Here is a 27671-nt window from a genome sequence, read left to right as displayed (position 1 = left end):
CATTTTGAAGATGTACACAGATTTAAGTTTTCCATTGAAAATGTGACTTGAATCACAATAGATTATAGCATTCCCTTTAAAGAAATGTAACTCTTCCAAGGATCCTCCCTTCCCAAAAAAAGATCTCAAAACAGAACTGTAGAGGAAATGGGGAGAAATGATGTAAATATTACAGAAGAGGTCAACAATTTAAAATGTTCAAGCAAAACTAGGCAAGTTTGTAAGCTGACAGATGAAGTTTGAGGACAATCTCCAAAATATCACTGCATTTTAATAGAATAATGTCCCTTACACTCAGTACCGCCCGACAGCAACAAAATCGTTATCTTCCAAGACTTGCACGTCTTTATCACCAATGAAGTGCTGTCTACCTATGTCTGCAACTATGTGTGCAAACTGTTGCCTTTTTTCAATATCCAATGGAACATATGGCAGACGGAAAATAGGCCTAATCACACCCAGTTGTGCAAGAGCAGTATTAAGACCAATTGGATTGGGTTCCATGAACAGCCAATTTATAAGAGGTAAAAGCTTCTCATTCAATCCTGAATTTCTTCCTTTGACGAGAAGATCATACATCAACCCTGGAACCAGGTTGCTAGCAACTGACATGACTCCTCTGGCCCCAAAGTCCCACTTCGCATCATGGCACTCGTCATCATTTCCACTCCAAACAACAATACCCTGCTGGCTGTAAGTCTTAACACGATCATTACCAACACATTCCTTAATGCCTGCAAAGTTTGCACTATCCATTATCTTCCCAATTACACTGGGAGGTATATCTTGGCCAGTTCTTGAAGGAGCATTATAGATGACAGTAGGACCCATAGATAGGACACTTTGGAAGTGTAGAACCAGACCTTCATGAGAAGTTTTTCCATAGTAAGGATTTATATGAAGGGCTCCATGCATCCCCACAGCAAACCCTTGCTCTGTGGCATGGATTGCTTCCCTTGTTGAATTGCTTCCAGTATTGCCTATGACTTTTATTTGTCCCCCAAAACAATTGACAGTGTGGCCAATAAGCATGATATGTTCGTCCCAGCTCATAAGTTGACCCTCCCCTGTTGTGCCCCCAACTATCACACCTTCAACACCACTCTCTATCTGGAAGTGTACCAGCCTGTCATAGGCCTCTAGATCAAATCGACCATCTGGTAAGTAGGGTGTCTTAATTGCAGTGATCAATTTCAGTTTCCTAATGTCCTCGACAGGTGTGCTGCAAAGCAAAGGAAAGTTTTTTTTAAAAACAGTAAGACACATGTAATCTTCTGTTTCTATCAAAGCAGAATCAATCTTTACTGAGTAACAAGAATATAATGATGATGCATGTATCGTATGTATTGCCAACAGTACATGCAAAAGTGGCAAAGTACATGCAAAAGACCACAAAGGGGCGAAGCAAACAAAAGGTGTGCATGGCGCATCCAATTTGCCTATTGTTTAATACATCTTACGGACTTTATGGCAATACAAATTGCTGCACATTAAAGTCGGTGAGTATCTAAAGCCAAACAGTTAGTTCCAAACTGTCAAATGTGGAAGTCTTTTAAAAACAGAACTATCAATGAGCAAAATTGTGCGATATTTGGCATCTAGAGGTCTCTCAACCTTGCTCCAGTTGCAACCACCCACGTCAACGCCCCCCTTCCCATTGTTTGTATTACCTCTACATTAACTACACTACTTGCACTGCACACTCCCAACTTGCCCCCATATGAATGCTTCCCCAGGATCAGTTCTATTAAAATCATCCAGTCCAGTACCGCCAGCCCTTCTCACCTTCTCCTTTGAATTGCCACTCCATGCAAGATGCAGGCTGCACTCCTCTCCCTCAAGAGGGGACAAAATGCTCTGAAAGGAGAATAGCAGCTGTCGCGGGCATCTATCTACAGGCTCGTGGGCATCTATTGGCAACACTGTATGCAGTACCTTCAGTAAAGTTGATTTGTAATCTTTGAGCGCTTGGATATTGCCAATGCCACAAGTAAAAAAGTACATTAGCATAACTCAAGTCTTCTATAGTGAGCATAGTCTACATGCATGTGATCAACAGAGTGGACCTTATGCATACACATGGAGTTTATCACTCTTATTCCAGAAGATAGTCTTGTGAGAGAAAGACCTGGTTCTCATGCCCGTGACAATGGTATCAGAGTTCTAAATTCTTCTACTTTTACAGGAGCAACAGGGTTTGGAGAAACACAACACCCCACGTATCTTCTACCACCCTCCTTTTAACTCAATCAAAGATCTTTTAAAAAAGGGACCATATCTAGCAAGAGGACAAAATGCCGGCATAGACTTCCGGAGGGCCAGCTTCACACATGGAGGCTCTACTCATACAATCCAATATATTGAGTGCCCCGAACATTAGAACAAGTATTCAGGCTGCACAGGATGTTTGGTCATGCCTACACACCAATTAGCACCCCTTTGTCAGTCTTGAATATCAAGATCCATGTTAATAGAGTGGTGAGAAGCGGACATTCAACATTGCCACCTTGGACCAACAAACGCCATTTAGTGCCTATGCACCCAGTGACTCGCATATCGCAATGCGGTAGTAAATTGGAAAGATCGGACCATCACAGTGAGTGACTCAAGAAGATGGTCCAAGGTTCTTACAATGGTTTCAAAGCTCTCTTCTCAGACACTGTAACCAGTCTCTTAAATGTGAGAGAATTCGTCATGCATGTAATGCCCGACGACAAAAGCAATATTTCCCCAATTACAGTTCACATTTGAAAGCGATAGAAGAGACAATATAGATCTGTATAAACACAGCCCAATCAGGCTGAAAACTGAACCTCCACCAGGAAAACTACTTCTCGAAAACACTCTCCTCTTCTAATGCTAGAAGCCTTCCTTGCACAACTCCTAAGACAGAGGTGAAGAAACACTATGCTAGTCTCACTATGCCTAAACCCTGATCTCTCTCAAGATAGTAGCACGTATTCACTCAAATTCCACACAGAAAGTACAGCATACAAAGAAGAAGAAGAACTCAGAGTACATTCATCCACAAGCGTGGGAAACTGCTCAAGAGTGATATGAACACATCCAGCCAAAAGATGCTGGGAAAAATAGCAATAAAGATGATTGCTCCCTACTGAGCACTGCAGAAGAGAAAGCTGGCACACACTCCTTCAGTCTATCATGGGGACGTGAATTTCAATGTACAACTAAACCCGTGGACATTTTGGCCGCAATGGACTAGCCTATAGGAAGCGCCAACTTCCTAGAAGTCCCTAGTCTAGTTCGACTAAACCCACTAGGCCCAAATGCTAGGTCAAGGCAAGGCTAAGGGGGGTCTAAATGTTGGCCCCAAGGAAAACCAATGCTTCAGTGGTAGAAGAGGGTTAGAGCTTTAATGTGGGGCTAAACCAATAGTGTCATTGGTAAGGAGGGTTAGGGGCTTTAATGAGCCACGTGGCAATTTGCCATGCACCTTTCTCTCTATAGGCCCTACATCCAATGTTTGACTCCTATCCTTCATTTTGTACGGGATTTCCCTCGCTACCCTCTCTCTCTCTCTCTCTCTCTCTCTCTCTCTCTCTCTCTCTCTCTCTCTATCTATCTATCTATCTATCTATCTCTCTCTCTCTCTATATATTTATTTATTTATTTATTTATTTAAGAGATAGATAGATATGGCACGCTTCCCTATGTGTTTCATTTAAAGCTGTGCAGATTGTACGGATGCATTTAATGATGGTATGGGCTTCATTGGCTGGCTGTACGGATGTTTTTACTGCTGTACGGACTGTGTAGGCTGCTGTACGGAGCTGATTTTTACTGCTGGCATGCATCCCAAGGCTCCTTTGCTCCAGAACTCCTGGCACTTTATTATGTGCGGTGATTTTTGCGTTTTTGCTGCTGTGCCGTGATTCTTGCGTTCCCCCGAGGTTGTTCTAGAAGTAGTGTGGGCTGTTGGTGCACCTCCCGAGGCCCTGTTGCTGATGTTCTAGCCTTTTTCTCATGTTTCTGGCCTTTGTAGCCGTGAGCCTTGCTCTTCTTTCTGTTCTCAGCTCGCGGAATCTGTATCTCTCTTCTCTCTCTTTTCCCTTGGCTGGGAGTGATTTCTACACCCCTGGGGGCCTGGACAGAGGATAGGAGCAGGAAAGAGCTTGCCACTCTTCCATGGACAGCGGGTATGGATATTCCGACTTCCTTTTAGATTGCATTTGTCATTTTTGAAGTTGTTATTGCTTCTATTTTTCTTCAAGGCTCTCTCTAGGCCATACAGGTTGTAAACAGAGACCCGGAAAGATGCTAGAGGGACAATGTATTGCAATTCTTATGCCTTGATGCTATTTGAGCACTTTTGGGGACTTGCATTGATGCCTTGTCACACTTAGTTGGCACAGTCAATGTAGAGCTGTGTGGCCGAGACTAGCTGTTGGAAACAGCTCCGGGTTGTGTGCAAACTTTCTATACCAGAAGGATTGCTGGACAGTGCCTAGTTTGTTTATGTGGATTCATAGAGCCGCTTGTCAAAGAATATTTGCTGATTTGGATGTCATAATGACAGAGAATTGGTTTTGCTTATGGTTGCCAGTTTGGCCATGGATTATGCACTTGGATATGTGCTGGATTTTGGATGCCTTGTGCTATAGAATTATGCATTGAGCTTGGATGCCTTTGTAAGCCAAGGATTGGCTTGTATTGTAGCTTGTTGAATGCCTGCCAGGATAAGATTCGGTTGGCTGGTTCTGGATAAGTGCAAGGTCACTATTGTTTGCCTTTTGAATAAATTAAAGAAATACCGAAAGGGGTGCCAACGATTTTTGGGCCAATCTGGTGTTGCACTCAAGATCTAGCTCCAGAATATTGTTTCAGTATGTGCTTGGCTTTGCTGGATCTATTTCTAAGTGGTTGTAATAAGTATTGAAGTGGGTGTAGTTGATGACTAATTGAAATGTATGCAAGTTAGTTATGGTTTACTCCCCTTTAGGAAACTGAAGGCCGGTTTCAGAGTCTGCAGGACCTTAGTGTACTGGAATAGGCACCTATTTATAGGCATAGAGAAGGGTTGGAACCCTGCAAGGAAATGGCCAACCCACTCTGCAAAACACCCGACTCTGTTTGCAGACACAGACCAGGCCTGTCTCAAAACGACCGACTGGAAATCAGCCTCAACCGTTCCTGTTCAGACTCTGACCTGCTGCTGCTATAGTTGCCTAATGCCAAGCCTATAAATAGGCCCTGGCGGTGCAGTATATCTGTTGTTCTACAGCCTGCAAGCATTGCAGGTGCTAGCAACCAGAAGTGGTGCTGGCAAGAATTATAGGTGCTAACTAGCTTATGGCAGTGGTAGATGAGACTACTAATAAGCATTGCAACTACTAACAAGGACTGGAGGTGCTAACAAGCATGGTGCTAGCAAGCAGTGCAGGCGCTGACAATAATGGCATGTGCGAACATGCACAAACATTTCTTGCCAGAATATGCTAACAAGGACATGCAATTCTTGTGAGCACATGCATGTTATTGCATGTTTGCATGTGCTAACAAGCACCTGCAATTACAAGCATTGCATGTGCTAACTGGCAGTGCAGTATATCTGTTGTTCTGCAGCCTTACTGCCACACAAACTTAATCACTGCCTTGGTGCTCCACTTTCTAATGAAAACAGTCCTCCAATCACGTCCAGCCAGTTGCACAATTGCCTGCTCCAAGTAATGCTAACCCTTGTTCTACTCATATGGGGGCTCACAGGTGGGTCCATGAGATTTCTGACAAATGAACCCTATCGAAGTTGTATAAATACTTTCCTATTTCTTAATAGATGTACATTTGCAGGCTAAACTGGTGTGCGCCTACTCTCTCCCCCAGTTTTCTACATGGTATCAAAGATCAATCTTGCTCTCTAGTGGCTTGAGCATGAGGAGGCAAGCATACAACGAGAGGAAAGAGGAAGGCTCAAAGGCCTTGGACCTTGGAGAGCTCAAGAGAGATTCCACGTAGGTCAAGAAACACAGAGGTGGCTGAAGGTAGCACATGCAAACAAGATGACGACATCGTCTTGTCCCAAGGAGAGGCTTGGAAATTTTGTCTCCAACAGTGGCCAAGAGCAGGGGTGTTTGTATTTCAGTAGCCCAAACTCTAGCCCCATACGTGTTTGATCAAGGAGAGCTAATTGGAGGACGTGTGGTGTGGATTCGCTTGAGGACAGTAGACTCAAATGTCAAGATCTTGAAAGTGTAGGTGTCACATGCACCCCTACACTTGGTGCAAAGTGACACACTGGCTACATTGACAAGTGCGTAATAGTTCCCTAAAAGGAGATTTTGTCGTGTGCTATGACCCCTTTGTGAGCCCTTGTCTAGGGACAATCAGGCACAAGCTACGTAAGTCAGTCTCTCAGCCTTAGGTCAAGTTAGAAGATCAGTCCTTGTTCACTAGTACCCACTCGAGAACACTCGAGAACCGTAGGGTAGTGTTTCCGTATTAGGTTTAGGGATAGGTTTAGGTCCAGCCTAGGATAGGAGCCCTCAGTAAAACTAACAAATAACTAGCCAACACTGTTACATCAACAATTCAGCAAATATACAACTAGCAGATTGGGAGCTAGAGTGCCCCTACACCAAGATAAAGACACAGATTGGCCCCAAACCTTGGCGTCCCTTTCGGTATTTCTTTAAGTAAGTGGAATTCCACGCTACATAATTTATAAAGGATACAATCTTTCTTGCATCAAGGGCATTCCACATCGCATTAGGCTTCTACATACCCTGCTTCTATTGTTCACTACTCTCACCAAACCAAGTAATAGGCCTCCATTCCTGTAAACTACTCTATGCTTTTATCACTTTAGACAATGGAGTCTCACAGCTTCAATTTATAGAAACTTTTTTAAATTGCTCACACACATAAATGATGTAATTTAGAGACTACAGAGGTGACTGAATTCAGATTTACACAGCTTAACAATTGTTGTTGACAACAAAAAGAGATTGCAATATGGTTGAGGGGGCCAAGACGAGCCCCCCTTATCTAGGATCACTTTCTTTCTTGAAATAGGAGATACAAGACCAAGGTGCAAGCACCTTCCGAACTGAGAACTCAGTTATTGACTAGGACTCAGACAGATGGTTTGAAGACAATTGTAGAGAGATATAGACAATAGAGAGAGACAGACTCCAAGGCTAGGGGCCGGGGCTGATAGAAAAATCAGCTTCTGGCCATCCCAATCCACAAGGAGGAAGCTTGCAACAATCACCACTTCCATCCAACATTAGTTGCAAGCTGGAAAGAGGGAAAATGTGCTGCAAATGAGACAAACTTGAAATTATAGACTCCCCTCATGACTTGACTCCTTTGGAGATGGACTCCTTGATGCATCTGCAACCCCATTGGGTGGGAAGAGTGAGATCATGGGGCTGAGACTAAGAAAAACTCAGAAAAATGCCCTGTAGGCTAGAGAGAGAATGCCTAAAAGGGGTTATACTTTTAGAGAGAGTGTGTATTATGGTTTCCCAATCCACAAGGAGCATCCCCTTTTCATCTCTCAGCTTGGGGGCAACCATAACACTCTCTCTCTCTCTCTAAAAGTATAACCTCTTTCAAGCTTTCTCTCTCTAGCCTACACGGCATTTTTCTGAGTTTTTCTTACTCTCAGCCCCATGATCTCACTCTTCCCACCCAAGAGGGCTGAAGATGCATCAAGGAGTCCATCTCCAAAGTCAAGTCATGAGGGGAGTCTATAATTTCAAGTTTGTCTCATTTGCAACACATTTTCATGTTGATATTGCTCTCTTTCTAGATAACTAGTGCTTGCAACTATTGTTGGATGGAAGTGGTGATTGTTGCAAGCTTCCTCCTTGTGGATTGGGATGGCCAGAAGCTGATTTTTCTATCAGCCCCAGCCTTGGAGTCTGTCTCTCTCTATTGTCTATATCTCTCTACAATTGTCCTCAAAGCATCTGTCTGAGCCCTAGTCAATAACTGAGTTCTCAGTTTGGAAGGTGCTTGCACCTTGGTCTTGTATCTCCCATTTCAAGAAATAAAGTGAGCATGGATAAGGGGGGGACCCCGTCTTGGCCCCTCAACCATATTACAATCTCTTTTTGTTGTCAGCAACAATTGTCAAGCTGTGTCTATCCGAATTCAGCCACCTCTGCAGTCTCTAAATTATAGCAACACTTTCTATAAAATAAAGCTGTGAGACTCCATTGTCTAAAGTGATAAAAGCACAGAACAGTTTACAGAAACTGTTACTAGTAACCACCCTTGCCAACACAGTTCCCAATAGCTGTCACTAGTGCCCAATTAGCCACCTATCTACTCAAAGCAAAAAAATGAAAGCATGCAAGATCTTTCTCCACTGAACCACTACCTATAGTCTCTCACCCTATGGGGCAGCATACATCCTGATACTATTCCCATAGGAGAACTTACATCACAACATAGCAAACAATATGGCAGTCATACAAGTACCATCCCTCTGGGCATCAATGCCCCAGGCTTACACCTTGTTATGCATTGCTCTCACCAAGCTTCACAGTAAGCATTCAATGCTGATCCAACAAAAGGCACTCGGCCCAAGACTGTTTCTAGTAGCCTTACCAGACCACACAGTCCACAATAGCTATTAGCAGGGCTACAGCCAGCATTAGTGAGCCTGAACAAAGCATTGAACTATCCTCTGTGGGATCCCCCTACACGACATAGGTCTTCCAAAAACAGACTGCAAAGAGAGCATGCTCTATGTGACCAGCCAGCCCCTCCTGGACAGCTCACAACCAACTGACAAAGCACTATGCAAACAGCCAGCCCAAGCTCTCAACCGGTGATGACGCCTAGAGATGAGTAACCGGCTAATTCATCCATTGAGCATTTTTTCCCTTTTACAGCTCATCAATGTGAGTTATAGTTTGTAAGTTATGACATCTTTTGTATCAACATACCTAGTTCTGGTTTGGTTAGATTGACCAAACCACACAACTAGTTCTGGTTTGGTTAGATTGACAGACTACTTGGTCGGTAACAAGACCACTGACTGAACCACTGACCAAGGTAGCTAAACTGGGCACAGTCTGGTTACAGTGATCAGGCTGGCCTGGTTGGGTCTAACTAACTGGACCTCTAACCAGAGTCCAGCTAACCAGGGTTAGTCTAACCACTGGTATGCCATCTCAGCAGTCCAGCTGGCTGCCATGTCAGCTATCAGCCACGTGTCTGCCATGTCAGCTGGTTGCCCCTGTCTGCCACGTGTCAGTGCACCACATCAGATCTCACACGTGTACTGCCACGTCAAGTGCCTACTGATCATCTGCCACATCAGCGTGCCATGTGTCAGCCCTTTGTCACATCAGTGAAAAACTCAGACAGCGTCGTTCACTTGCCTAATCCATCCCCCCATTGCCTGCACACCGACATATTTCAACATGATATCTAAATGCCCGGCACATGTCCTCATGATGCTTCCGTCAGACGTGCGCTGTTTCACGAGAGACTTCCAAAGGCAATTTCCACGATGGCGCCAAGCATACGCAATTCGTCTGAGAACGGGTGCGTCACCTCACGGACTACAAGCGTGAAGATTTCACCGTACAAACACCAGTGGAGACTCCTTGTTCAATGTGACTCCTCTAGCAGGGACTCAATGTGACTCCTCTAGCAGGGACTATCAGATGAATGCTCATCGAAATACATTCAGCCCACGAACAAAAGCGTTGATGCCTTCAATCTTCGTGACCACTTGGTGCAAGGTCTGCAAGCAAGCGAATCGTCCAGGAAGGAGAAGTACCGCCTGTATTACACGCTATGCTCACACCCACTCTTGTAATTCAGGCCTTAGTTTTTCCGACGTGCGGGTTCTTACAACCTTGATACCAATACATATTCCCACCGTTCGACGTCTTGCTTCCGCGCTAGGATCGTCACAGCCTTGAAAGGCTATTAGCCTAGGCTCTGATACCAATTGAAACCATTTTCAAACAGCTCTCTCTCTCTCTCTCTCTGCAAAACATTAGGGCCCAGGACAACATGTCGGGCTGTACCCCCCCCAAGGTCTTTATTCATGAAAGAGAATCTGAGTACAAAGTTCAGCGTAGAGCTGTGTTACTGAAATTCAAAACATGAATTGTTTTACACTCAGGCTCTCTTTCTTGGCAACATGCCACTTGTCAACTTTCCTAACTAGAAACTAGTTACATGCCACTAAAGGGCAACTTTGGGAGTCCTCGAAGCACCTGGTCACTCGAACGTCCTCCTAGATGCTTGTCAAGCTTCATAGTGCTTGGGCCTTCAACCCCACTTGATACCTGCAATAAATAACTAAAGCGCACAACCATGGTATCTATTAATGGTTAGCGCTTTTGCATGCAAATAATCTCTAGACTAATTCTAGTCACTGTGGGCGTCCCCACTGAACACATGTGCGCACATAACAAATATATATAAACATACTCTTGGGTTAACCGAGATTAACCCCTTTCAATAAATAATTAAAGGCTTGTAATTAATGCCAAGTCTCTCCAACCAAAGTTGGCACATCTTGGTTAATTAAACCAAGTCTTTCTGGCTGAAGTTAGGTTCTTTGACTGAAGTCAATTCTTTGACCAATAAATATTTATCTTTGAACACAATTAAATATATTGAGAACATTTAATCATGATCAAATAATTGGTCCTTTAAATCTTTTTCTTTGGAGTATTTACATCTTGGTGACACCCCTCTCTTGAAACATGGCAAGCGACCCCGATTGCATCTGGATGGTAGAAGGGTATGCAGTAACTGAAATACATGTGAATATACCATCATGAAACATATATTACCATTGAAGACAGAATATATGATTGTTCATAACCTAGGATAGCAATCCATATAAACTGCAATAGATATCTGACCCTGTCTTGAGCATCAAGAGGTACTACCCCTCTCTTGAGCATCAGGCAATGCTCCAGACTGATGCTCTGCTGAGCCTGAAGGAGCCACAACCAAAGTCGGCGCAAGATGAAAAGCATCTAGATAGAGCTGTAATAACTGAGGTGTATCTGCCAGATCACCCTCTCCCAACTGCTTTGTATGTAATGGAGAATAATTTCTGAATTTTACCAAGTAGCGGCGGGAAACTCTACGTCTGATCTTCCTTTCCTTATGTGCCAAAATCTGCTCTGGAACTAGGATCTCATCTGGTTCCTCAACCTCTGGTTGCATCTCATCAGGAATATCCTCTAGCACATCACCCTTGAAAGGCTTAAAGAGACTCACATGGAAAGCATTGTGAATCCTCTAGTGATCCGGTAGCTTCAACCTGTAAGCTACATCACTTAACTTCTCTGAAACCTAAAAAGGCCCATAATATCTCATGCTGAGTTTGGGGAACAACCAGTCTTTGCCCCTTTTCTTTTTCAGCCTTGCCTTTTCAAAGCGCAAAAGAACCCAATCACCTTCATTAAATATCAATTCACGACAGTGACGATTAACTGCCTTCTTTTGCTTTGCCTGAGTCTTCTGGAGAGCCTGCTTCACCTTCTTATATGCCACATCCATGCTTTCAACATACTTATCAGCTTCAAAAATCTTATCCTTTGTATGCAAGATACATGGAACTTTCCTGCCTCCTTCCACTATTTCAAAAGGAACTTTCCCAGTGGAAGTATGCACAGTATTGTTGTAAGCAAATTCTACTAAGGGCAGAAACTGTTCCCATTGTGTCTTATGCTCAAACACATAACATTTCAGCAAATCAAGAGCAGTCAAATTAGCTTCTTCAGACTGCCCATCTGACTAAGGATGAAAAAGAAGATGAAAATCTCAGAGTAGTGCCCATATTTTCAGAGAGCCCTCTTCAAAAGAGACTCGTCATGCGCAAATCTCTGTCACTTACGATAGACTGAAGCATCCCATGATATTTGAAAATGTTCTGCATGAACAACTTTGCCATATGATCCGCTGTAATTTTCTTCCTTACTGGAATGAAGTGTGCCTGCTTATTGAACCGGCATATAATAGTCCAGAGACCATCATCCCCCGTAGGCGTCCTAGGAAGATCAAATATAAAATCCATGGCAATGCTCTCCCACGGTCTATCTGGGATTGGCAATGGCTGCAACAATCCAAGTGTCTTCTGCCTGTCAAACTTGACCTTCTGCCAGATGATGCATGTTCTGACAAAGGCATCCACATCCCGTCTCAAAGCTAGCCAATAGAAAAAGTGTTCCAATGCTTTAACCATAGCATCAATGCCTCTATGTCCTGCATATGGTGGAGCATGACTTTCTATCATAACCTTTCACCTTAGCTACTTATGAAGCCATCTCTGAGAGTATAATGGTCATGCCGCTGATTATTAGACAGCTGGTCATAAATCCTTAAGAAATCCTCATCTTGAGCATACTGGTCCTTCATTGCAACTCACTGTGGTAAGCAATGGTTACTACGGAAACCTGAGGCTTCCTTGACAATGCATTGGCCACTACATTCTTTTTACCTTCCACATGCACTATCTGGAAGTGAAATATTAATAAGAAATTGGCCCATCGCATATGCTTCTCAGATAACTTCATCTGAGTGAGGAAATATCTCAAAGACTGATGATTTGTCTGCACTGTGAAATAAGCCCCAAGCAAATAGTTCTTCCACGTAGCGAGGGCATGAATTACAACCAGCAATTCCTTCTCATAAATGCCCATATGTCTTTCCACATCCTGCAAAATTCTACTCTCGTAGGCCACTACCCGTCCTTCCTGCATAATGACCACTCCAAGGCCATTCTTTCCACATGCATCAGCTTAAGGTAAGCTTTTCTTTTAGCATCTCAAATGCTGCAATTTGTTTTTCACCCCACACGAAGGACGCTCCCTTCTTCTGCATAGCATAGCAATTTCAGCAAAATGGTGTATAAAACGCCTGTAGTACGAGCATCATTGTGGCCAGCCACGAATTGCTTCAATTTCGCATGATAAAGCCGTGGAAATGAGCCCCCAGAGGGGTAGTTAAAGGCTGCAAGGGCTGAGTCGGTTCGGACCTTGGTTTTAGGGCAGACAAAAGTCGGCCAATTTGGCTGGGCCTTGAGCCCTATAAAAGGAGGCCATTTGGGCCTCATATGTAGCAAGAGATAGACTATCCTCACTCTCTCTCTTGCTCAATACTAACTGCAACTGCAAGATGATGCACTCAATACACAAAGTGATGCTGTGGATGTGAGAGAATCAAAGGGAGAGAATGTAGTGGACCTCAGAAGAGGAAATAGATGCAACTGAATAATGAATGCCCAAAGGGCTGAATACAACTGTATGAAGGGGCTGAAACCCTCACTGCAAAACTGGAAGACTAGACTATCTAGAGGAGGTGAATCCTCACTAGATCCCTGAAGAGGCTGAGGCTCCCCTGCTCGTCTCTGAAGAGGCCCAAAGAGGCCTGGGTGCCGCTTCACTAAAGGCCGGAAGGCCTGAGGTGGGATGAGAAATGAAGGCCAAGGGGCTGCCTTTTATAGGCCCCCTTGGGCCTCAAAACTGACCGACCAGCATGGCCGACCTTGCTGCTGCCCACCGACTAGGCTGTCGTGGATGATTGGCTGTTGACGTGGCACCGACTAGTCCGCGTGGCAGCCTACTAGCTGCTGACATGGCGCCTTTGCTGCGACTTGTTGTGCGGGCTGCTGCTGAGCTGGCTGCCTGCATGGCAGTCCAATATGGCCACAGGCTGTGGATGCCCGTGACATCTCCTACTGCTAAAACTCGAACTAGGGTAGAGAGAAAGCCGCCTTGTAGCCTGGAAGGAGGTCTAGTCACCCAATGTGATCTGCGTGTCCATCCGCTATCGAGTATGGCGTGCCTCGAGCTCCGGGTCCCTAGTGCTTCTGTAGTCGGTGGCTGTGAGGTCTGTACGATCCGACTAGAAGAAGTCTATGATCCTGCTCTGAGAAGAGTCAAGCAGTGGTTCTGAGGCTTGCCTCCGTATCCTGATAAGTGCATGAGGTATTCTTGATTTGATTCATACAGATGTATGGGGTTATGCCCAGACCCGTAGCATCAATGGTTCACTTTACTACTTGACTTTCATCGACGACTACAGCAGATATTGTTGGGTCTACTTTCTAAAAGACAAATCTGAAGTCTTTTCCAGATTTCAAGATAAAAGACATGGTAGAAAACCAGATAGGCAGAAAGATCAAAGTCATGAGATCAGGTGAATACATGTCTTCAGCATTCATGAACTTTTGCAGAATTCACGGCATACGAAGACAATTCACTTGTACATATACTCCTCAGCAAAATGCAAGAGTTGAAAGGAAGAATGAAACTTTAGCAAACAGTGCTAGAGCAATGCTTAGTGAAAAGCATCTTCCAAATCGATATTGGGCAGAAGCAATAGCCAATGCAAACTATTTGCTTAATCGGCTTCCTACCGAACCAATACAGGGTATGACTCCTTATGAAGCATTCACTGGACACAAGCCACACATTGGGCATCTCGGCATATTTGGTTGCATAGCATATGCCCGCATACATGATGATCATCGCAGGAAATTGGATGCAAAGTCACGCAAATGCATCATGATTGGTTACAGTGAAGAAAGCAAAGCATACAAGTCGTATGATTCCATCAACCGCAAGGTCATTATCTCTAGAGATGTAATCTTTGATGAGGAATCAAAATGGAAAACCTCAAATACACAGGAGATAAAAGCATCGACTTCATAGTCATCTACAGAATAGGTTGTTGAAGAAGAGCAAGAATTGTCAGCATCACCCCAAGCAGAGCCACAGCAGCTCAGACAGTCTACTAGGGAAAGTGCTCTCTATCTCGAACCACCTCATGAATGAAAGTAGCGAGGCACCCTTGTTCTAGATACGACAGGAGTCTAGAGAGGGACCCAAAGCCATCTCTAAAGAGACAATGATAGTGATCACGGATCTAGTAGTACACAGGGCATCAAAGCGTGAAGTGCTCCTCTAACTCAACCTCTTGCCAATCGCATAGCGTACATAGGCGGTACTTCTTGGGTACCCTCTCAGATCCTCCGCTCTTGATACAGGGTCGGTGCGATGATACTCAAAATTGCCCGATGGAGATCCTCAATGGCGGTAAGTGAATCCAAGTGTACTATGGCGGGACAATGAAGCCCTCCTCAAAGATGTGAAGGCAGTGATCTCTATAGAAGCTGAGCTTCACTAAAAGCTCTCTCGGCTCTAACCAGTTCCTGAATGTGTGTAGCTATAAGAGATCCTCTCAGATGACCTGGTTCTCGTGGTACCCAAGTGGGATAGATGGGCCGTCTAAGTTGTACTAGAAGGGAGGTAATCTATCCATGTGGAGCCCCAATCTCTCGAACCACCTACGTGTCTGTGCATACCAGACTCTCCAATCCCCTCCATCTGCAAGACTCATGGACGAAGCCAAAGCCGACCATGGCACCCTACGTCTCCTCAATGCGCATATGATGTGGCACCGATGGTTTCCCCCGAATCATCCGTGAGAGCAAGAGAATCTGTAGTCGCTCTACTCGAGCCCAATTTGTGTCTGAGAGGTCGGGTCCCCAACAAGGGCTACCATACATGCAGGCTGATCGAACCAAGGAGTCAAAGAGAAGAGCCTTGGTCCGAGGGTCCTAGAAGTGTGAGTGGAAGCACTATCTCTCGAGGCATATCCCATGCTCAGCCGAGTCTGCATCATTGGTCTCATGGTCTAAGTGGGGCCAGAGAAGACAACACCCAAGTATATGAGGAGACGATCTCAATCGAGGATCTGTCAAATGTGAACTTCAAACCTGGGACACAACCCATAGGTGTTATAGTAGCCTTGGTTAGGAGCAGAGCCACTGCCAGGAGACCGAGACGGACAGCGCCCACAGTCAGTCGACAATGCTCCATCACTGGCTATGCATCAGCAAGACCCCACCACCTCTTGACATTTACACCCTGTGAGGTCGCATTGTACTGGCCAGAGCTGGCATGGTCAGGTGATGTGGATTGATCAACATGATGATGAGGATTGTGGTGGTGATGATGAAGATAATAATGTCATTTTTACTCATGATATGACTATGTACTACTTAGGACTTAGCATTCAGCATGGGTGATGATGCTCGTTTGGTAGCTCCACCCTTTCTGCTTGTTGTATCAGGGTTTCTACTAGTCTCATAGACCCATCGGTCTTTTGTAGACAATAATAAACTCTCTCTCTCTCTCTCTCTCTCTACACACATCCCAAGGCTCGGCCCATGGTGAGCATACCTCTCAGCAGTAATACTCAGGGTCTTTTCTCATTGAAAGATGTACAAGATGGCCTCAAGAAAATGGTAAATGGAAAGGCAGCAGACACTCTACACCTAGTGGCTGAACTCATTAAGTGGACCAATAAGCACACGCAAAGGCACATAGCAATGGCACTAAATCAGGCTTTGATGCATGGTTTCCCAACAGAATGGCAAGAGAATTGGATCAAACCAATCTACAAAGGGGGTGACCGCAATCAATTAACAAATTACAGAACAATTATGGTATGTTCCACTCTAGCCAAACTATATAGCACAATAGTAGAGGCAAAATTGAGTGCCTGGGCAGAGAAAGAAAATAAAAGAGCAATGGGACAAGCTGGTTTCAGACCAAAACACTGTACAGTGGATCACCTAGTCACTCTTCGAGTTTTGATGGAGGAAAGCCGCCTCAAGGGGAAGCCACTCTTCTGTTGTTTCATTGACTTTAAGAAGGCATTTGATACAGTGCCTAGGGATGTGCTATGGGAGAGAATGGAATGCATAGGGGTGCCCGAGGAAATAAGGTTTGCTGTCTTTAGACTTTATGAGAAAGTAAAATGTCAACTAAAATGTAAGGATGGGATGTCACAAGAGTTCTATAGTAATATGGGGGTAAAACAAGGATGTCCGCTCTCACCCACTTTGTTCGGCCTATGCATTGATAGACTTGAGGAGTTGGTGAATGAAGAAGCATGTAAAGATGAGTTATACAGCCCTCATCTAGCAGGTCTCGTGATTTGGTTGCTTCTTTACGCAGATGATGTGGTTGTTTTCACTGATAGTGAAAGTAAGATGCAAAAAATGATGGATATCTTCAGCATATTTTGTGCAGAGAGTGGGATGGCTATTAATGTCAACAAAACTAAACTCATGATAGTCAAGACTATACAGCCAAGCAGCCCCCTCCAAATCTTATATAAAGGACAACCCATTGAGACAGTGCACTCATTCAAATACTTGGGTATTGAAATCCCCGCCAATAATAGATGGGACAGCTGTGTGCAACGGAGACTTGATGCAGGATGGGCAAAATACTTCCAATTTGAAAATGAGTGCAACAATAGCAATACGAGAAGGTGGCAAGTACGAAATATGATCTTTGGGGCATATGTGATACAGACAGTACTCTACGGAGTAGAGGTATGGGGTGGGAGTATATCTCCATCAACGTGGAATGAGATAGAGAAAATGCAGAAGTCTTTCATTAGGAGGCACCTGGGCATCAAGGCTACTACACCATACTCTTTGTTACTCCTAGAGACAGGATGTATACCCATAGAGCTACATGCTCTGAAGAGAGTACTCAGATACATCACAAAGGTCAAGTGCATGGATAATGAAAGGCTACCAAAGAGAGCATGGAATGAAAGTCAGAAGCTTCAAAAGACAAACAAGGGCAAGATTTTGACATCCGGATGGGCACAGGACCTAAAAAAATGGTTCAAGAAGTGGGAAGTAGAAGAGTATTTAAACTACTCTTCAGAGGAGATTGATGAAGAGGCTTTTCATTATGACCTGCTGAATACACTACACAGGAAATGGCAAACAGCAGAAAACAAAGATAAATTTGAGTACTATCGCACATATATCAACCCCGAATATTGGTCAATTTATACAGGAAGGGAGACAACAACGCAGAAGTACATATGTACACCTATAGCAGTGCATAAACGGAGGGCTTTAGCCTCACTTCGCACCCGATCACACCAGCTGCAAATAGAAACAGGGGGATGGAAAAAGATGCCAAGGGAGAGTAGAATATGCCAACTATGTGATCAAGGTATGGTTGAAACAGAAGAACACATGGTAATGATATGCCCTCACTATGCACACATTAGGGAAGAGTTCAATCACCTCCTTGAGGGACATAACAAACTGGCTGATTTGCTGCATAAAGGGTCACCTTCAGCTTTAGGAACATTTGTGTATAAGCTCTTCAAGCATAGGAATCCACCTGAATCCTAGAAGGTGGTTTCTCTTTCCACCCTCCCATCTTCGGGAGGAGCTTTCATGTACTTGTGATATTGTATTGCTCAGGTCCCATAGGCCGGTTTTGGTCTTCAGAGGACGATAATATATTCTTCTTCTTCTTCTTCTTCTTCTCTCTCTCTCTCAAGCTTGCTTTCACATACCCATCTAGCCACTCTGGGTAATTTTATTGCCAAGACTCTCAAATATTGTGAATATTGTATCACACAATCTGTCTCAGAATAGTTGCTCTCTTATTCCCTTCCACAAAAGGAAGGAGACACTTGTATTGATGTGCTTATGGGTCCCATGGGTCGGTTTCCGGCCCTCGGAGGACGATAATACATTCTTCTTCTTCTTCTTCTTCTTCTTCTTCTCTCTCTCTCTCTCTCTCTCTCTCTCTCTCTCTCTCTCATACACACACACACACGCACACACGCACACACATTATGGGCTTGTGTTTGGATCATAGGCCCCTCAGGCCTTTGGGAGACGGTAATATTTCTTTCTTTCTTTCTTTCTTTCTTTCTTTCTTTTTCTCACATTATGTTCTCGTAAAGTGGAAATGCCTTGGCACTTTCTTTGATTTTTCATGGAGTTACTTTTCATTGTCCTAGAAATACTTCCAATCTTCGTCTTTCTTTCTTCCTTTTTATCATGGAAATTTAAGTGCGAAAAGATTGATAAAGATATACGGGAGACCTGTTCTTCAATTCTTGACTTTTCATAGGAAGAGGAGCAGCTTGCAACATCGCAACCCTCGGAGGGATCCATCCTTTTTTTGCCCTGCAAGCATTCCTGCAATCTCCTAAGGTAAGATTATAATTGTGAATTATAAAGATGATGCCACTCTTATGTGATATCAAAATACTCCTCAAACCTCAAAGTACTTTTAAAAACAATTTTGGATCAAATCTTGCAAGGAATTAGAAGAAAAGACTCACAAACTATCAATGTAGCAGCCTGCATGAGTCACATGACCCAAACCCCAAGCACTTGCCAACATGTCTCACGTGAAGAACCTATTGGATGCACAAGTAGCCGACCCGTAAGCCTTCCATTGAAGTCAATAGTCTATTCTATAGTAAATCCTCTAAATACATTGTAGAGGACAAATCAAGTACCCCTCCCCTTGAAAAAAAGAAAGTAAGCACGTGTACAGCCTTCCATTGAAGTCAATAAGTATATTCTGAGCAAATGGTGGAAGACAAAGAAGGTCCTTTGATAAATGGTAGAAGACAAAGTCAAAGTTCATGAATAATAAGTACACCCACCACCCAACAATAACAAGGGTAGACCTACCAACCTAGTAGACCTCAATTCAGAGCCACTATAATGCAAGGTACTCATTAGCCACCATGACACCAAATAGAGCTTACATGGCCAAACTTGCATGCAAATTAATATAGAAAGAAGCTTCATGGTTGTCACCACCAATCATACAATGCAAATGAATATAGAAAGAAGCTTTATGGTTGTCACCACCAATCATACAATGCGTAATAAGAACACCTTGACCCCCAATTTATTCCATCAATGCCCAATGGAAGATTCACATCAAGGAATGATATGTGCAAACACTAGCATGAGCATGTAGAAGTTTGTTATTCCTAGCTCAAATTCAAACCAACCACAAGGTCAATTTTTTACAAAAAGGGAAAATAAATGTGTGCGTGCGTGCGTGCGTGTGTGTGTGTAGCAGGAGATAGACTATCCTCACTCTCTCTCCTGCTCTATACTATCTGTAACTGCAAGATGATGCACTCAATACACAAAGTGATGCTATGGATGTGAGTGAGAGAATCAAAGGGAGAGAATGTAGTGGACCTCCGAAGAGGAAATAGATACAACTGAGTAATGAATGCCCAAAGGGCTGAATACAACTGTATGAAGGGCTGAAACCCTCACTGCAAAACTACCTAGAGGAGGTGAATTCTCACTAGATCCCTGAACAGGCTGAGGCTACCCTACTGGTTTGCTGCAGGAGACCTAGGTGTTGCTTCACTGAAGGCTGGAAGGCCTGAGGTGGGATGCGAAATGAAGGCCAAGGGGCTGCCTTTTATAGGCCCCCTTGGGCCTCAAAACTGACCGACCAGCATGGCCGACCCTGCTGCTGCCCCAACTGGGCTGTCGTGGATGACTGGCTGCTAATGTGGCACCGACCAGTCCATGTGGCAGCCGACTGGCTACTGACGTGCCACTGCTGACATGGCGTCTATGCTGCGATTGTTGCTGCGCGGGCTGCTGCTAGGCTGGCTGCCTGTTTGGCAGTCCAATATGGACTCGGGCTGTGGACGCCCTTGGCATCCCCTTCTGTTGAAACTGGGATAGAGAGAAAGCTGCCTTGTAGTCTGCAAGGAGGTTTGGATAGCCTGCGGGAAATATTCCTCCACCCATGGTGCTTCGTGGGAGCCCCTGTGCTTGAATTTGATGGTGTACCAACATTGCTGATTGCTTGTTCCTATTTTGAAGCGATTAAGTTAAATCTGCTCTGGTTCCACGATCTCAGGCTCATCGACGACTTCAGGCTGCTCCACATCTGGTACTATGGTTAGTGCCGGACCCACATATCATTTGAGACAAGACACATGAAATACTGGGTGCATGGTCCATGTCAAAGGTGCTCCCATTCTACCAATGCTAGGCGCGGTGCTGTAGTAACTGACTCATTCAACTGGGCGAATGCCGCAAGAGCTGCTAGAGTAAAGGTGATAGGCTGTTTCCTAGCTTTTACTCCCTATAAAAGATCGGTGATGAGAACTGCAATTTTTGCCAAATCTCCTATGTTGTGGTAGGCACCTCCCACTCCACAATATCATTCACCTTGGCTGGATCCAGGTGAACACCTGTCGGAGTGATGATGTAGCCCAAGTAATGTACCTCCTCCAAGAAAAAACTGATTTTCTTGGCATTGATGTAGAACTGGTTGTCCTTCAGAAGTTGAAAAACCTGCTAAACGTGCTTCACATGCTGTGCTAGATCCTTCGAGAAAATCAGAATGTCATTGAGAAACACAAAGACACTCTTCCCGATCAATGGTTTGAAGACTTTCTCTGTGCGGAATGCCGTCTTCTAAATATCTGCCTCATGCATCCAGATCTGATGGTATCCACTCTTCATATCAATTTTTGAGAGCATCTTGGCTCCGTTAAGGCGCTCCAAGATGTAGTCAATCCTTGGCATGGGAAATCTGCTCTTGATGGTCAACTTGTTCAGTGCACGGTAATCCACACATCCGAGCTGAATTGTCCTTCTTGACGAAGAGGATCAAATTTGCATACGATGAGTTACTAGGACAGATGAAGCCACTGTGTAACAACTCCTCTAATTGCTGCTCAAGCTTCTCCATCGTCTTGCTGAGACGGTAAAGATGCTTGCTGGGAGAGGTGATGATCCAGGCAAAAGCTCAATACGATAATCCTCTGGCCGTCTGGGTGGTAAGGCTGGAGGCAAGCTCGATGTGAGGAAAATGTCCTAATACTACTGAAGCAAAGCTTCTTGCTCGGGGGTCCTGACTGAAACCTCTGTATCGGTCACGTTGACATAGACAAAGTATGCTTCTCCTCCCTTGCGAATCTCACGTGTCTTTAAGCCAAGCGATGAACTTACCCCCGTGCTCTGGAATTTTGAGGTCCAAACCCTGGTTTTGATAGTCTAGGCGAACTTCGAACTGGTGCCACCATTGGGCTCCCAAGATGATGTATGCTGCTTGAGTTGGTGTGACCCTGAAAGTACGGGTGTTTGCCCATCCTCCTATCTTTAGAGTGGCCCCTGAGGCCAGCTTGTTGCTCTCCGCCTGTTGACCTATGAATGCCCCGTTCAAGGCGATGGTATCAGACGAGATGAGAGTCAACCTGGCTCGTTGAGCAACTTTGGTAGAAATGATGTCCTCCGAGCTCCCTGAATCTGCGAGGATGAGAACTTTCTAGCCGCCAATCTATCCGTAGAACTGGAACATGGTGGAAAACTAGTGAGAGTCCCCCTTCTGCTGATCTTCTTCAATCTCCTCTATAACCACTGAGGTTGTCTTGGCCGGAGTCAAAGCTGTAGAAGAAGCACAGGACGTGGATCCATTGGCTTGCTGCTTTTTGAAATGCGGGCAATCCTGCTTTTGTGCCCCTGCTCATGGTGAAAGAAGCAGTGGTTCTCTTTAGCATAGGTTGTTCGGGTGGCTGCGTCCAAGTACCCTCCATAGCCATTGCTGTCTTTTGCTGGCCAGTTCTTCTTCTGTTGCCCCATGCTGGCCTTCTTTCCTCCATCTATGGCAGAGGACTCCGGGGGCTTCTTACTGTTGAACGACTTGGGTCCTTGACCCTTGTGCATGAGCTCGAAGTTCTGAGCGAGCTCCTATGCACACTCATAGTCCCGTGGTCGAAAACTACGGACGTACCACTAGATGTAGCCCATGAAGGAATTTGATTAGCTTTCGGTTCTCCTCTAACTGCAACTATACGTACACCTGCATGAATTTATTGGCATAGTGATTCATTGACTCGGTGTCCCCTTGGCGTAGCTCGTAGAATTGACTCTGGAGCCTGTCCAAGTACTGCGGTGGCAGGAACCATGAGTGAAGATCTTTCACGAATTTCGTCCAGCTATAGAAAGGTGTCTCCTCGTCTACATCATAGTGGTCCTTCTGCCACTTGGGCCACTAGGTGACCGCCTCGACTTAGAGGTGCATGGATGCTAGGATGCACCGCTCATTGTCCTTCGTAGGCATCACTGAAACATAACTTTCGAACTAATTGAGCCATGAAGTCAACACCAAGGGTTCCTGTTTACCATCATACCGGGTGAAGTTAAGCTTCCCCGAAAAGGAAGGCTTGACTGGAGGTGGAAGTCTCTCCTTTTCTCCCCCCACTGGTCGGAGTAGAGAAATGAGAAGCTACCAATCCCGTTCTTCCTTCTCTTCTCGAGCAGTACGTTCTTGGAGCTCCTTGGCCTCCTCACGGTCCCGAAGTTCCTTGGCTTCCCGAGCCTCTCGATCGCGTTCGCCTTTTGCTTCCCGAGCTGCCCTCTCGGCTTCTCAAGCTTCCCGATCGTGTTCTTCTTTTGCTTCCCGAGCTGCCCTTTTGGCTTCTCGAGCTTCCCAATCGCGTTCTTCTTTTGCTTCTCGAGCTGCCCTTTCGGCTTTCTCAAGCTTCCCAATCATGTTCTTCTTTTGCTTCCCGAGCTAGCCTTTCATGCTCTGTGGCGGCCTGCTCACGATCTTCCCGCATCTCCTGAAGCTGGGTCATGCGGGTGAAGAGAGCCTCGGACTGTTGTTGCTGCATCTGCATCATAGCCTGCAACATGGCTGTCATGGCTGTCATGGCAGTGTCTGCAGGATTCTGTGGTGGGGGTGGTGGTGGAGGCACTGAACCCTCCCAATAGTGTTGTTGGAGTGCTCACTGGTGCTCACAGTGTCCTTACCGGATCTTGTCTCCACCATAAACGATGGGGCTGTCCCTGACTGACCTGAACCTCCTGACTTTCCCCTCACGAAGGCCTGAGGTGGGATGCGAAATGAAGGCCAAGGGGCTGCCTTTTATAGGCCCTCTTGGCCTCAAAACTGACCGACCAGCATGGCCGACCTTGCTGCTGCCCACCGACTGGGCTGTCGTGGATGATTGGCTGCTACATGGCACTGACCAGTCCACGTGGCAGCCAACTAGCTGCTGACGTGGCACTGCTGATGTGGCACCTTTGCTGCAACTGTTGCTGCACGGGCTGCTGCTGAGCTGGCCTGCGTGGCAGTCCAATATGGCCACAAGCTGTGGATGCCCGTGCGTGTGTGTGTGTGTGTGTGTGTAGAGAGAGAGAGAGAGAGAGAGAGAGAGAGAGAGAGAGATTGATTTATTACCTAGGTGTCTACTTGATTAATTAGCAGCATCAATCCCACCTACAAGAGACTACTCATAAACCTACATTCATGTGTCAGTAGTAGTTCATGCCATGGCCTGTCATGTGTCAGTCATGCACACCCTGAGTTCATGTGGGCCCGACTAAGATTCCATCGACGATCATGATGTCTCTAGAAGATGTATAAGATCTACTGCCGACGTGCCCAACCTTCTCTCTGCAGGATGTACTCATGGGCAACATGATGTCGGGATGCTACACTCATGGTAGCTCGAATGAGGTAGTGCTTAGCACTTGCCAAGCCTATGTCCAATCTAGACGTGCTTGAACATCACGGTCTCAATCTCAACAGCTCCCAACCAATTTCTCTCTTATGAAGAAGAAGTCTGTGATAATACCTCGAAAGAGGTGGGTACTTGAAGTTGTTGCAGAGTCTCTTGCTCATGCTTTAACCAATTACCAAACAGCTCTTGAATCTTATAGAAATTTTCTGAGAAACTACCCATGCTTCCACTGCAATCTGCACCACATTGCTATCATGGTCAACTGTTGGAGATTGCAAAGGCCCAATCCATGACCAACCCCTAGCTTCCTTGTCATATGCTACAAGAGGCTTCTAACCCTTAATTCCAGGCTTTGTTGTCTTGGATGATAAGACCTTTAGTACACCATGAACAAGCTCTTGCAAAGGCTCAACTGTGGGAGATTGCAAAGGCCCAATCCATGACCAACCCCTAGCTTCCTTGTCGTATCCTACAAGAGGCTTCTAATCCTTAATTCCAGGCTTTGTTGTCTTGATGATAAGACCTTTAGTACACTATGGACAAGCCCTTGCAAAGGCTCCTGTGTCCCCAGGCTTGGCTTGAACCCTCTTGACAATTTTCAGAATTGGAGTAGCAGGCAATCCAGAGTGCTTCTCCTCCTGCTCTTTTATGACACCCAGGCCATCATCACAGTTCAAGAACTGCCCATTTGACTGGAAATAATTTGCCTCAGGACACACCAAGAAAGTCCCATCATTGTCTGAACTTTCTGCAAATGCTCTCTCCCCATCCGGAGGTTCTGTATCGAAATTCTGGTCAAAAGAAAAGGCTATTAAGGCTTCCCGGACTACTGATAGAAGGTGGATAACCGAAAAAGGGAAACCCAACACCACAGGAGGAATAGTGGGAGGGGGAGGTTTTCTTGTGACTTTCAAAAGAGGGAGCTTTTCAAGAACAGCCTTGACATCAGGACTGTCAGATTGAGGCAATATGCGTTTTCCTCTGAATTCAGCCTCTTTTCCTCGTCTTGGCTGGCTTCATATTCATCACGTCTGCAGCAAGGTCCTCTGTAATGTCCATTGCAGTTTCTTGCATTTGTCTCTCTGCATCCCCACTGTACTCCGATTTAACAATTGAATCTTTTCCACCTCCTTCTGCCAGACCTTTCTGTTTTGGTTTAGTTCTTATCCCATATTTCTTTTTGATTCGTCACTTTTAGTATTATCCAAGTAGTTTAACTCATTTTGCATCTGTTCCACTTTGAGGGGATCTTTATCCATAGCTTCACCTGAGCGGATCTCTCCACCCAGTTCTAATTCTTCTTTTACCATCATGGAATCATTTTCATGAGCCTCCTTGACTGTCATGCGCTTCCTGCCTGCTCTTGGAGCTTTCTCCTTCGTTTCTCCTGCTCCTTTTGTCTTCTTTTCTTTCCTTTTTTTGGAACAGGTTGCTCTATGACAGGGCCGGAGCAGACTTCTCGAAATGGGGAGACAACGCAGGTGGAAAAGAGATCGACTTACTGACCGTAGGGCTATCATCTTCCACGGATGCTGCAACGAGAGGATACGTAACCGTCTCCTTCTCATCCAAAGAAGGAAGGACGCGTGACGTGACTGTCTGAAGCTTGGCATGCTTCCTAGGACCACTTTTCAAAACCATTTTCACGACCCCTTTGCGGCCTAGTTTCTTCAACTTCTCAGGTACGTTCTTCCGAAGACCTTTTAGGCTGAAGTCAACTTCCCTTTTGAACTTCCTGACCCTTGCAGCTCCTTCAAGGTCTGTATGAGGCATTTGTCGGTACTGTAGCTTCATTTGGAAAACAGTGGGAAGCTTTCAGATTTTCTTTGGACTTGAAAGACTTCGCCTTCCTGTTTAAAAGTTCTTGGACAAGATGACTTCTAAAAGGACCGAGCTTTCTTTCCGAAGGACCTGTCACAAGGGGCGTCAGCTTCTTAGATTTCCAAGACTTTCACATCTCTAATCTTTCCTCCATGTTAGCTGCAGGATGCCTCTGCATCTCCAGGAAGTAATTAACCATGCGATTGTGATAATTGCGTGCATAATGGTGATGCTCTCTTCTCTGCAAAAACTTCAGACCATCATGATAACGGCTCACCTGAGGATGGCAAAGACCTCCCTTTCAATCGCTCAAACAAATCCGCCAGGGGGCTCCCCAAAATCGAAATTTCTCAGAGATTGAAGACAGAAAATCTGCTACTTGTGTCTGAGCTTGCTTGTTAGTATAGTGACCTTGCATTTTGCTTTAAAATGAGAGCTTGAAAACATACTGTTTGTTGCCTGCTGGTGATGTTGGCGATCCTCCTCTTCAGTGTAGTGGAGAATGCAGTAGATAAATTTCCAAGGGACAGATAGATCAACCCAAAATGGGAGAGAAGCTTGGAGCAAGGCTCAAAAAGGGAGTGTGTTTAGGGTTGTGAATGTGGTAGTGGAATATGCCACCATAACACACACTTTGAAATTTGAAAAACAGTCCTTAAGCTTAAAGAAGGTTCACACCACCCGCCCGGCCGTGGACGACTACACGAAATACACAGTTGGCCCCTCAATAGCGCCCCCGGTCGTTGTTTTGCACCTGTTAATTAACTAGCCGGGGAGGGGGGTGTTAATGAAAACACTAAACTTAATATATGACGTTGCGTATTAATTCATTAGTTTGTGTTGGGGGGCGAGGGGGCTCCATCACGTGTCTCAAAATTTTCCATCGCCTTCCAGATTGCTGCTTCCACTGCCTCACGCAAAGTATAAAGGACTAGAGATGGGGAGAGCAGGCAGGGTTGTGGGGTGAGGGAAGGGGGAGGCGGAAGGTAGAGAGGGGGAGACTCGAGGAGAGAGGGGGTGAGACGAGCGGGTGGGGGAGAGGGAGAGCCGAGCTAAGTCGGGGGGGAGGATTGAGCGACGTGGCGTGATTAATTAATGGGAGAGTGAGATAGTTAATTGAGACAGAAGGGGGGGAGGGGGGTGCGTGAGCGAATCAATTAATAGATGAGGGAGTGTGAGCGATTTTTATAAAACATGTTGCCATTGAAGTACAACAAGTTATGATTGGTCTAGTCGATGGAGGACCTTGCCCAGTCAACGCGTCTCACACCAAATTTTTGATAGCCACCCATAGAGTGGGCAACCTTCAATTGGTGGACACTTTTTTCCCTATGAGACGCCCGAGCCCGACAAGCCATGTAGGATGACAATCCTCATCTCTATTTTTGTAGGGTGTCTAGGCAGATTGTGTGAACCCGCCCCTTTTTATGGAAAATTTTAATTTCCCCATGATTAATATCACCCTCAAATTATTGACAAAGTCTTTTTTCTCACAAAACCATTGACCTCAAGAACAACCCACTACCCTAATCCTTTGCCAC

General features: G+C 45.2%; 1 protein-coding gene across 2 annotated transcripts; it reads right to left on the bottom strand.

The window, feature by feature from the left end:
* Positions 1-26751, bottom strand: LOC147902483 (4-hydroxy-tetrahydrodipicolinate synthase, chloroplastic-like). Of its 2 annotated transcripts, none has more exons than XM_087373247.1 (4): positions 26408-26546; positions 19129-19206; positions 18887-18982; positions 1-1222 (listed from the first exon to the last, which is right to left on the bottom strand). In XM_087373247.1, exons 2-4 carry the CDS (start codon positions 19188-19190, stop codon positions 295-297), a joined length of 1086 nt encoding a protein of 361 aa, XP_087229373.1. In that variant the 5' UTR covers positions 19191-19206; positions 26408-26546; the 3' UTR covers positions 1-294. The 2 variants fall into 2 exon arrangements, with proteins under 2 accessions (XP_087229373.1, XP_087229372.1); XM_087373246.1 differs by lacking the exon at positions 26408-26546 and adding an exon at positions 26580-26751 and having other exon boundaries at positions 2-1222.
* Between the last annotated feature and the right edge of the window lie 920 nt (positions 26752-27671).

This window comes from Dipteris shenzhenensis, chromosome 4, assembly GCF_047967505.1.
Source record: "Dipteris shenzhenensis isolate YYH24624 ecotype China chromosome 4, Dip_SZ_1.0, whole genome shotgun sequence".
NCBI classification, from domain to species: Eukaryota; Viridiplantae; Streptophyta; class Polypodiopsida; order Gleicheniales; family Dipteridaceae; genus Dipteris; species Dipteris shenzhenensis.
The sequence above is the reverse complement of the archived record's forward strand: the minus strand, read 5'-3'. Positions and strand labels throughout refer to the sequence as shown.